This window comes from Nelumbo nucifera, chromosome 7 (assembly GCF_055504915.1).
Source record: "Nelumbo nucifera cultivar China Antique chromosome 7, China Antique-T2T, whole genome shotgun sequence".
Lineage (NCBI taxonomy): Eukaryota > Viridiplantae > Streptophyta > Magnoliopsida > Proteales > Nelumbonaceae > Nelumbo > Nelumbo nucifera.
In genome coordinates this window covers 58,392,612-58,405,436 of record NC_142655.1, presented here as the reverse complement: position 1 = coordinate 58,405,436, position 12,825 = coordinate 58,392,612, and the positions used below count along the sequence as shown (strand labels likewise).

The 12,825-nt window shown below is 39.1% G+C and overlaps 1 protein-coding gene across 7 annotated transcripts in view; it reads right to left on the bottom strand.

Annotated features, from left to right (window-relative positions):
- LOC104599755 (S-adenosyl-L-methionine-dependent methyltransferases superfamily protein) overlaps positions 1–12,825 on the bottom strand; it is a 104,567-nt gene that overhangs the window by 27,034 nt on the left and 64,708 nt on the right. For 6 of the 7 annotated variants that reach the window (XM_088890912.1, XM_010262441.3, XM_088890913.1 and 3 more), the window contains one exon: positions 12,000–12,222. In XM_088890912.1, coding sequence (XP_088747038.1) covers positions 12,000–12,222 — 223 coding nt within the window. The remainder of the gene's footprint in view (positions 1–11,999; positions 12,223–12,825) is intronic. The other variant, XM_010262440.3, reaches the window with a different exon arrangement.

The window sequence follows — 12,825 nt, the reverse complement described above, 5'->3', positions numbered from 1 at the left end:
ATCTCTTCATCGAAGCTCTTGTGCTAGGACACCCCAGCAAAACGGTGTTGCTGAAAGGAAAAATCGTCACCTTCCTGAAGTAGCTCGTGGTTTATTACTCCATATGAATGTTCCGAAACGCTTTTGGATGGATGTTGTTCTATGTGCTACATACATCATCAATCGTATGCCATCTCGGTTACTAGAGTATAAGGACCCACATCAACTTTTGTTTCCTACAGCTCCGTTGTCCCCCATTCCAATGCGTGTTTTTGGGTGTCGTTTTGTTCAAGACTTGTCCCCTACTTGCGCTAAACTTGATCCTCGTGCTACTCCTTGTGTTTTCCTTAGTTACCCTTTATCTCAAAAGGGTTATCGTTGCTATGATCCCACCTCACGCAAGTACTATGTCTCCGTAGATGTATCCTTCTTTGAGAGTCAACATTTCTTCTCGGTTTCTCCTCAGGGGGAGAATAGAGTTGAGGAGAAACACACCTAGTGTTTTAAAAGCGCAAGGCGCAAAAAAGGCGTAGGGGTTAATTTGCGCCTGAGGTGCAAGGCGCAAGGCAAGGCACGCACTTTTGAAGCAAGGCGCAAAAATACAAAAAAAAAAAAATTGCTAAAAAATTTAAAAAATATGTTAGAGAATTCAGAAAAATGCCAACGAATTCAAAAAAAATCAAAAACTATTTAACATAATACTAATAAAAAATATAAACTTAAACTTTAAAATAATGTTTTAAAAAACCTATTATCTAAAATTAAAATACATAAACATAAGATGTAAATCATATTCAATTGAGAATTTAAAAATAAAATCAAACATATAAAACATTTTCAAGCATGTAAAACCTCTAATCTCTTTTTTCACTCAAGTGCATTACTTCACATAGCTAATGTAATGTAAAACATATTACGTTCCTGATTCTACGAGCCGCCTTTGTGCCACACCCCTCAAGGCAAGCCCAAACAAGTCCACGTTAGGTCTTAAATTCTTAGTTTTCACACAAAAAATAATGATTCTATAATTTTAATTGCTTTTTAAGAAATTTTATTAGAATGAATGAATGAACAACATTACCAAATTGGGGGTTCTCGGAGCTTCGGTGAGCGAGCGAAACTAAGAATTTAAGACATAACATGGACTTGTTTGGACTTCCCTCGAGGGATGTGGCACGAGGGCCCGGGTCTCAGCTCCCGACCTAACCATTATGTTCAAAAACAACAAAAAAGCGTCAATTTTTCAAAAGGCGCACGCCTGGGCTAAGGCGCAAGGCATACACCATGTTGATCCCCCTGTTAGTGATGATCTTGATGTTCCTATTGCTAAGAGAAAAGGTGTTAGATCTTGTACTATTAATCATCATATCTCTCACTTTGTGTCCTATGACCATATTTCACCTTCATATCGTGCATTCCTCTCTTCCGTTGACAGTGTCTCTATTCCTAAGAATGTGGCAAAAGATTTATCCAAACCTGAATGGACAAATGCAATGAAGGAAGAAATTGATACATTGCATAAAAATGGCACTTGGGAGTTGGTGGATCTTCCTGAAGAGAAGGAACCAGTGGGATGCAAGTGGGTGTTCACAGTGAAGCATAAGGATGATGGAACTGTTGAAAGGTACAAGGCCAGATTGGTGGCAAAAGGTTTTACACAAGTATATGGAGTAGACTATGCAGAGATATTTGCTCCAGTAGCCAAGATGAATTCTATTAGGAATCTTCTCTCATTAGCAACAAATCTTGACTGGGAACTTCACCAGTTGGACATTAAAAATGCTTTCTTGAGTGGTGACTTAGAGGAAGAAGTGTACATGACTCAACCTCCAGGTTTTTGTGCCAAAGGCAGTGAGCAAAAGGTGTGCAGGTTAAAAAAATCTTTATATGGGATAAAACAATCACCTCGGGCCTGGTTTAGTAAGTTTCACTTAGTAGTTCACCAGATGGGGTTCAAACAATGCCAATCAGACTACACTCTGCTTGTGGAGAAAGGTGAAGGGAAAATTGCAGCTTTAATTGTGTATGTGGATGACATAGTGATCACAGGAGATTGGGAGACTGAAATACAGAAACTGAAGAAATTCTTAGCCACTCGATTTGAGGTGAAAGATCTAGAACCCTAACGTTATTTCCTTGGAATTGAAGTTGCCCGCTCTAAAAAGGGCATCTTTATTTCTCAACGGAAATATGTATTGGACCTACTAGAAGATACAGGCAAGCTAGGCTGCTAGGGGTGAAACCAATTGACTCACCAATTGAACCTGACCATCAGTTGGGAGACAGTCAGGGGGAGTTCTTGAAAGATGTGAAGAAGTTTTAGAGACTTGTAGGGAGACTCTTGTATTTGTCTATGACTAGGCCTGATATTGCTTATGTAATAGGTTTCCTTAGCCAGTTCGTGGACAATCCTAGGACAACTCACTTTGAAGTTGCAGAGAGGATCCTTAGATACCTCAAGAAGTTTCCTGGAGCTGGTTTGTTGTTCCAAAAACATGGACATTTAAAGGTGGAAATATATATTGATGCTGATTGGGCAGGGGAAGTTGATGACCGAAAGTCTACTAGTGGGTATTGTGCCTTTGTAGGAGGAAATTTGGTCACATGAAGAAGTAAGAAGCAAAGTGTGGTGGCTAGATCCAATGCTGAAGCAGAATACAGAGCCATGTCTCATGGGGTTGCTGAAATCATGTGGATAAAAAACATGTTAGGTGAATTGGGTTTTGCAGTTAGTAACCCTATGTCACTCTATTGCGATAATAAAGCTGCTATCAACATTGCAGCTAATCCAGTCCTCCATGATAGGACGAAACACATTGAAGTGGATAAGCATTTTATTAGAGAGAAACTTGTGAATGGAGAAGTATGCACTCCATATGTCAGCTCAGAAGAACATCTTGCAAACATCTTCACCAAGGGTCTTCATCATGTGCGGCATAATGATGTGTGACAAGTTGGGCATGATTGACATCTATGTTCCAACTTGAGGGGGAGTGTTCAAATAGTTTATTTTATTTCTTGTTTATTATTTTTTTGTCTTGTTAGGGTCTGTTTGGTCGGTTTAAAGTCTTTTTTATTTGCTGTTATTGTACTTTATTTACAGCAGGGGCACAAGGGTCTTTTTCCCATTCTTTTAGTCTCCCTATAAATATTAATATAATCTGGCGCTACCATAACTATTGTTTATTGTTGCCAATTGCTGCTCTTCTCTTCTACCTTCTCTCTTCTTCCTCTCTTCCCTTCTCTCTCTTATTTCCAATCGACTTTATACTGTCAAGACTAACCATAGCTGATTGATCAATGCCAAGCTGTCTCAACATGACATTCCTCCTACTCTCCTCCCCAGAGACAAAGGCATAAGCTTGAGAAAGTGTCACACTTTCTCTAGAAAGATGTTGCCTAGCAATATCGAATTCAGGGCTCAACCCAGCCAAGAACTCAAAAACCCTGTTCTTTTCTACCAACCCCTGATAGGTTATTGCATCCTTCATTCTCTCCCAAACAACAGTTTCTAAGTGGTCGATTTCCTGCCAAAGAGTTTTCAGCATAGAGAAATAGGTGGCAAGAGGTCTATCTCCCTGTTTTGTACTAATCACTTGATTCTTTAACTGATAAGCTCTAACTACAATTTGTTTCTGGGAATAGGTTTCAATCACTCCATCCCAAATCTCTTTTGCAGTATTAGCCCACAAAAAATTTTTACCAATGTGAGGTAACATAGAGTTACACAGCTAGGTCATCACCATGTAATTCTCTTGTACCCACCGGGAGGGATCTGTATTAGGTTTGTTCTCCTCCCTAGTGATGTACCCCAATTTCCTACGAGCACCAATAGCCATCTTGGCTGATTGTACCCATTCTAGATAATTTGTACCATCAAACTTCATTGTAGTAAAAATTCCAAACCCAAAAGTATCACTACTGCCTCCAACACCCAAACCCATGTTATTGATGGACTTCTGCTCGGTACTCCAACTCCATTTTACTTAAAACAGTTCAAAAGCAAAAAATAATTAGGTAGAGAGCCTCCAAGATCAAATCGATCTCACACACAAAGGTTACAAACCTTTCTAGAAGAAGAAAACCCTATCTGGAGAGAAATCTCTCTCCTCCCACTGTCTCCCACCAGAGAAAAAAGTGAATCGGCCACTCCAGAAGGCCTAGAAAATTCTAGAAACCTAACCACCCCCTATAGAATACCTAGAAAAGTCCAAAAATAATCGAGCGCCCAAGATCATATCAAAATTGAAGAATCCAACTTGACTAGGACTCTTCCCCGCACTCTAGTTCTTCCTGATTTTGATGTCAAAACATAGATCACCCTCCTGATGACTAGATCACACCAAAAAATCAAAGAATTTTGCAATTTGAAGTAGATCGATCAGCCCTTTATCTCCTCATGCAATTGGCTGATCTAGGACTGCATAGAAAAAACTTCAAGAAACCCTATCCAGGCTCTGATACCAAGTAGAAAGGTGCTGAAATAAAGATCTGTAAAAGAAAAGAATATTTCTTGAAGAAGAGAAGAAAGTAGAAAAGGAAGAGAAGAGATTTGAGAGAAAAGAGAGCAATAATGCTGGCCGCCCTCCTCTTCACTATTATTTATAGTCTAAAATAATAAAGGGTACAAAGACCAATATGCCCTTATAGGATGGCTAACACATAAAACAATTAAAATAACTGCTCAAAAAGGACCCAACAAGAGTGTTGTGGTCCCCACTTCCTATCTAAACAATAAATAATCAAAAACTACCACTATAGACTACACAATTTGTCTAAAACCTCAACAGTTAGCCTCGGCTAAACCACATCATGAATCTCTATGTATCATCTTTTATTTAATAATAATTTTTTCTGTTTCCATCAAAAAGTTACCAATATCAATATTTCCAACATATTTCTTATTCTTCTTGTTTTTAAGTTGTTAACATTTTCATTGAAACCAATATTTTAAATCCCAATTGGAGGGCTAGGAAGATTTGAGATGGATTGAGAATGTATAGAAAATAAATTCCAAGAAAAAATGCTAAGTAAATCAAAGTGTATGAATTCACAAAGTGGTTTAGACAACATATGGATACATACACTATATGCTTAGGTGACATATATACATATTTTAATGTATGTTTTGGCATATCAGGTACTTAAACGGGAAAAAAGAAAAGAGAAAAATGTTGAGTTTGGACTGATTTTAAGTTATTGGGCCCAACTTTGTTTTTATTTTTTATTTATGTTATATAGTTAGGAAGTTATTGGGCCTTAGGCCCATTAGTTTATGTTAAATTTAAGTTCTGACTGTTCAGCTACTTAAAGTAGCCGACCTACTAAGGGTATCATTGTACTTTTCATTCTTTTTATAAAGTACATAAATCAAAGAGGGATTGGCGGTCAGATCTGTTCAATTCTGGCAACATCCCACTCTTCTCTTCTTCTCTTCTTTCCCTTGCTGAAACTCTTCATCTTCTTCTTCTTTCTTCACAAAGATCACACTAAAACAACTTTTAGCATCTTCTACTTGGTATCAGAGCAGGCCGAAGGTTTCTTGAGCTACTCCATCGTGCAGCACTAGATCGGCCGACTGCATGGCGATATGAGAGGCTGATTGAAGACCTCAGGTAAGCCCAGTTTTTGGATTTTTTGATGGATCTGTTTTGCCTTGTAGCTGGTCTAAGGTTTCCCATCAAATTGAGGAAGAACTGGAGAAAGGGGAAGAGTTATGTATTTGTAGGACTCTTCAATTTTGACATAGGAAGTGGCGCCCTAGTTTTTTAGGGTTTCTTGGAGTTTTCTGAAGGGGGTGGTCCAAGTCCCACCTGTTTTGGAGGCCTCTGGAGGGAGTGGCTGCTTCTTCTCTCTCTCTTCTCCAGCTCCCGCGGAAAAGGAATCTTTTATGAGAGGAGCATCTAGGGTACCAGAAGGGTGTCTATGGTGCCTGAAGGAAATTATTTCATATTTCTTCATCTTAAAGTGATTTTCTAACCCTTTTTTGTGGATAATGGAGGATCACGGAGTTGAAAACAAACCAGGGAGTGAAATGGGACAAGGGGGAAGAGGTGTCAAGACCTTTTCGAGGCTGGGGCCATCACTACAGTTAAGTTAGATGATACAAACTATTTAGAATGGTCACAATCTGCAAAGATAGCCATTGGTGCTCTTGGGAAGTTGGGGTATATCACTAGTGAGGAAGTGAAACCCGAGACTAACTACTCCCGGTGGGTACAAGAAAATTATATGGTAATGACTTGGCTGTGCAATTCTATGTTGCCCCATATAAGTAAAAACTTTTTGTGGGCAAATACAGCTAAGGAAATTTGGGATGGGGTTGCAGAGACCTATTCAACAGAGTGAGAATGTTGCTAGGGCCTACCAGTTGAGAAACCAGGTTATTGCAACCAGACAGGCAGATAAACCTATTGCTGTTTATTTCTCAGCCCTTAAAACCCTATGGCAGGAGATTGACCATCTGGAGATAGTGGTTTGGAAAAGTAGTAAGGATGCAGGAACCTACCAGAAGCTCATAGAGAAGAATAGGGTCTTTGAATTTCTTGCTGGCCTTAATCCCGAGTATGACAGTGCAAGGCAACATATCCTTTCCAGGGATAGTGTTACTCTCTCTCAAGCATATGCCTTTGTATCAGGGGAAGAGAGTAGGAGGAATGTGATGATGAAGAATTCGGGTCTTGAGCAGTCAGCTATGGTTAGTACTGTGAAACCTAAACAGAGTGGAGATGGGTGGAAATGAAATCAGGAAGGAAGATAAGAAGGACCTGATCTATGACTACTGTAAGAAGCCTAAACACACGAGAGATACCTGCTGGGAGCTTCACCCTCACCTTCTGCCGAATAGACTCAAAAACAAGAAGGGAAATGTGAACATGGCAGTAACCGGTGACTTACTTGGACCTCCTACTACAGCTACTTTGGAGTCTGTTGCAGCTGCTGCAGTGAAGGCCGAACTTGAGAGACATGGGCAGTTACTTAATCAACGAGAAATAGTCAAACCTAATCCGTTATCAAGTGGACAACTAAGTACAGGTGGATTTGGTGGTGGACATTCTACTTCTTTTGCTCATACAGGTAATTCACATGCCACTGCAAACTATGTTTCTACTTCAGGTAAGGAGGGACCTCCTTGGATTATAGATTCTTGAGCCTTAGAACATATGACCCATATTTCCACTATTTTCTCCTCTTACCAACTCTACTCTAGCACAGACAGAGTTTTCATAGCCAATGGATCTCGTGTTCCCATTGTTGGGAAGGGGTCTGTCAAGATAACCGATCCCATTTCCCTACCCTCTGTCCTCCATGTACCCAGATTGAGTAATAACTTGTTATCTGTTAGTAGTTTGACTAAGAACTTGAATTGCTCAGTGATTTTTTCTCCTGACCATTGTGTTTTGTAGAATTTGGTTTCAAAGAGGATGATTGGGAGTGGTCCTGAGGTGTATGGAATCTACCTTCTGGATGCGCTTCCCAGTCATCAGAGTCATCATGTCAGTAGGGATTTTGAGTCAGAGTCTGTGGGTCAGATTATGCTTTGGCATAATTAGTTGGGACATTTGTCTTTTCCTTCTTTGTGTTTCTTATTTCCAAAGTTATTTGAGTCTGTTAATTTGTCCAACTTAGAGTGTGAATGTTGTCAGCTTCGAAAACATTGTAGACATTCCTTTAAAGCTAGTAGTAAAAGACGTTCATCTGCTTTTGATGTTATTCATACTGATGTGTGGGGACCATACCATGTTCCTTCTATGGGTGGCTACTGATGCTTTCTTTTATTTATGGATGATTTTTCTCGGTATTCTTGGATTTACTTGATGAGATCCTATGATGAGGTGTCATCCTTGGTTCGACAATTTCATCAGATGGTGCTAACACAGTTTGGGGTACGAGTGAAAGTGTTCAGGTCAGGCAATGCCAAGGAATATCTATCAGAGTATGGAGTAATTCATCAGAGCAGTTGTTCTTACACTCCACAGCAAAATAGTGTAGCAAAAAGGAAGAGCAGACACATTGTTGAGATTGTGAGGAGCATGATGATAACATCTACTGTTCCAGTTCGATTTCGGGGTGATGTAATTCTCACAACAGTCTTTCTAATTAACAGGGTGCCTTCTTGTGTTCTTGGATATAGCAACCCATTCAGCCTTCTTTTTCCTGAGGGGGAAATGTTCCATATTCCTCTCAAGGTGTTTGGTTGTGTTTGCTTTGCTCATGTTCTTGGTCCTCATCGCCCAAAGCTTGATCCGAAGGAGAAGAAGTGTGTTTTTCTTGCATATGCAGAAAATTAGAAAGGATATTATTGCTATGACCCAGTCTTTGGGAGTCGGTATGTTACTATGGATGTCACCTTTCTTCTAGAAGGGTTCTTCTCGGGGGGAGTGTTTTGGATAAGGAAGTGAGCAATCTATTCCTCTTCCGGTTCCAGTCCCTGTGTCCACTCCTGTGTCTGACCCTCTTGTGTCTAATCCTCCTATGTTACCTACTTTACCACCTCTCTTGCATCCTGTTTCTCGGTGCTTCTCACGACAGCACCTACGACTTCATAGGGAGGTTGATTCCACAATAGAAGAACCCACATCACTTCCTATCGGCTCCTTGGAGACTCCAAATTCAGCTAACATTGACTCAGGTATTCCTCTTGCTCCCTCTGATGTTTTAGTTCCTATTGATTCCACTAACCCCATTTCAGATGACCTTGACCTTCCTATTGAACTCAAAAAAGGGAAGAGAAAGTGTACAGCTCATTGTATCTCACAGTATCTCTCCTACAGTGGACTTTCTCCTTCTTATCGAGTCTTCCTTTCTTCCCTCGACTTTGTGTCTATACCCAAGGGTGTTAGTGAGGCTCTCTCCAAACTTGAGTGGAAGACAACTATGCAGGAAGAAATGGAAGCTTTAATGAAAAATCAAACATGGGAGATTGTGGATCTACCAGAGGGTAAGGAGACTGTTGGATGCAGATGGGTTTATACAGTTAAATACAAGGCAGATGGAAGTATAGAAAGGTACAAGGCAAAACTAGTTGCAAAAGGGTACACTCAAACCTATGGCATTGATTACTTCGAGACTTTTGCACCAATTGCAAAAATTAATTCTGTTTGGATCCTTCTCTCTCTTACTACTAAATACTCTTGGCCCCTTTTCCAACTTGATGTGAAAAATGCCTTTCTTAATGGGGACCTGCAAGAAGAAGTATATATAGATCTTCTTGCTGGTTTCTACAGTGATGCTGAAAAAGGAATGGTATGCAGATTGAAGAAGTCTCTTTATGGTTTAAAACAGTCTCCCAGAGTGTGGTTTGATAGGTTCAAAAAAGCCTTGATTGCTTTTGGCTATACTCAGACTCAATCAGACTAAACTTTGTTTGTGAAGCGGAAGGGGTCCCTGGTGTCAGTTATGATAGTTTATGTGGATGACATTGTAATTACAGGAAATGACCTAAGTTAGATTGATAGCTTGAAGAAGAGTCTGCACAAACAATTTGAAATTAAGGATCTTGAGGAGCTGAAGTATTTCTTGGGCATTGAGGTAGCAAGATCAAAGCAAGGAATTTTTATTTCTCAAAGGAAGTATGTTCTAGACCTTTTACAAGAGACAGGGAAACTTGGAACAAAGGCAGCTAGTACTCCTATTGATTAGAATCATAGAATTAATGCATCAAAATGTGAGCTGGTGAAGGGCATTGGGAGATATCAGAGACTAGTGGGGTGGTTGTTATATTTATGTATGACAAGACTAGACATCTATTATGCAATGAGTGTGGTGAGCCAATACATGCATGCCCCACGAGTCCAACATTGGAAGGCTGTTGACAGGATTCTTGCTTATCTGAAGGGACACCCAGGTAGAGGCATACTATTTGCTGACCATGGACAATTGAAGCTAGAGGCTTACACAAGTGTTGATTAGGCAGGATGCCTAGATGACAGGAGATCTACATCAGGAGTTTGCACCTCTGTTGGAGGCAATCTAGTTCGTGGAAAAGTAAGAAACAGACAATTGTGGTGAGGTCAAGTGCAAAAGCTGAATACAGAGCCATGGTACATGGAGTTTCCGAGCTCCTCTGGATCCGTTTCTTGTTAGGAGAAATTGGTATTAAGGTAGAAGAACCTATGATGTTGTACTGCAATAATCAGGTAGCAATTAACATTGCACACAACCTAGTTCAGCATGACAGGATAAAGCACATTGAAGTGGACAAACATTTCATAAGAGAAAGGGTAACTTCAGGGGAAGTTTGTCTTCCATACATTGCTTCTGACTTGCAGCTTGCTGATGTTCTTACAAAAGGTGTTGCAAGAAACAAACTAGAGCATGATCTACACAAGTTGGAAATGTGTAACATTTACTTCCAACTTGAGGAGAGTGTTGAGTTTGGGCCGATTTTAAGTTATTGGGCCCAACTTTATTTTTATTTTTTATTTATGTTATTTAGTTAGGAAGTTATTGGGCCTTAGGCCCATTAGTTTATGTTAAGTTTAAGTTGTGACTGTTCAGCTACTTAAAGTAGCTGAACTACTAAGGGTATCATTGTACTTTTCACTCTTTTTATAAAGTATATAAATCAAAGAGGGGTTGGCGGCCAGCTCTATTCAATTCTGGCGACATCCCACTCTCTTCTCTTCTTGTTCTCTTCTTTCTCTCGCTGAAACTCTTCATCTTCTTCTTCTTTCTTCACAAAGATCACACTAAAACAACTTTCAGCATCTTCTACTAAAAAGTAAGTATATCTAAGCAGACTAAGCTTCTCTACATGATCTATCTATTTCTGCCATCATGGATGAATTATGGAGCCAATCAAGATCTTCCATCTATGATATGAGAATACCTGTCCTGTACAAGGGTATCATATTATGTTGGATACATCAATTTTTACAGTAAATTCCATATCCACCACCTTGTCCAGCCATATCTGGGTAACATAGCAATCAGCCAGATTAAGAAACCCTCTGGATTGGCCATGCATTCCCTCCCTATTCCAGTTAAGCCTATAGCACTCGAGCTTTCCCTAAATCATAGTTGCTTTGTTAAGTCTTAGTTTTGTAATTAAAATTAAGCCCATAAGAAAGAACTTATTTCGACATGGGGCAAAGGTTTTTGAACTGAAACTTGCCCCATGAAAAGAAAGGGACAAGGAAACAGATGGCCCCCTTTAGGCCACCATCCACATTTAAGGGCTGTTTGACAACAGTCGAAGTGGCAGAACTGAATGACTAATTGTTATTAAATGGCACCTTAGACTTCCTTTATTAAGTTACTCAGTTAGATATATTTTGTAAAATATGTACATGGGTGTACATATGTTACAAGCAAAGTCTTGACATCAACTATGTGATTCTGTAACCAGGGCTGCAATCAAATCAAGCTCTAATCAAATAGTTCGAGCTTGAGTTTGATTCTAATCAAGTTCGAATTGATTGAATCTTGAGGTAAGCTCAATTAATTATTCGAACTCGAGCCCGACTAATAAAAAATTTGGCTCGAAGGCTTGCAAGCCTGGCTCAATTAATAAATACATGTACATTTTTAAATTCTATATAATATAAGAATATACCATATATTATAAAATATAAAAATATTCATTTTCGAGCTTTCGAGCCAAACTCAAGCTCATCGAATCTTTAACCGAACTGAGCTCGAACCATGAAATAGAGTTCAAATCGAACTCGAACTTGAGCTTAATAGTATTTTACTTGAACTGAGCCAAGACATATAGAAGTTCAGCTCAGCTTGCCTCGATTGCACCCCTACCTATAATTGGAAATTCAATTTTTACATTAACATATTACAAACACAGAGGATATTCTCTAAGAAAACAATATGTTACAAAAAAATGTTACAATAGAAATTGCAACCTTTTGTTAGACTTTATTTTGGACTTATAATGAATATGATATGTTTCTTCATCTTTGACATGGTACCAAATTAGAAACCAATTACAAATGCTTATGCAGTCCTTATCTGCACAAGTGCATACTTGAGCCTCATATTGCTAACATAATCAAGGGGTTTCATACCTTTACCCTTTCAAGAGAAGGTTGTGGATGAGATTCTTGCAGATCTGATACGTCCAATCCTTCTTCTTTCAATATATCAATGGATGGTCTCCATTTTATATGATTAATTTCATTAGTTCTGTTGATGCAGGACTCTATTTCTGATTTGTACTTCTCAACCCAAGCAGCAGATGAAGCTATTACAGCTATATCTCCAAAAATATCGATAATAAGGCCAGATAACCTTCAACAAAGCAATGAAGACATTAAAAATAAGCAAAGTTGCTTGGAGAAAATACAGTGTAACATTATAAATATAAAACATAAACGAGGGTGTATCACATTTTTTACTAGTGTTATGAGCACGTGTTATGCACCTGTGCAAGATAAAAGGTTAAAAACAAAAAACCTAATGCAAATACTCATTTTAATTTTATGATCTGCACAGAAACCAAGGCAAATATCTGCATTATATAGTATAAGATATAAGACAATGTGAACATCTGCAATGAAAAAACAAAATTTACTCCTATTGATAATGATAAAAGTTAAAACATTTCCTTTTAAACAATGTACTCTTTGACTAAATCATACGCCTACAAGCACGCCATGTGTACAAATTATACCTATGCATAGTTGCAAATGGAAAAAAAATAAGGTCGTCAAGTATGGAGTTTCCTACACAACCTGCCCTATTTCTGCCACACCCACATGGATGGTTGGCACAGTCAATCTGAGCCATTCATTGGGTGGAGAGATCCTTTGGACTGGCCACCTACTAATAAAAAAAGAGTTGCGGTACAAGGAATACAAGTAGACCTGTTCATGGGCCGGGCCGGGCCTGGCC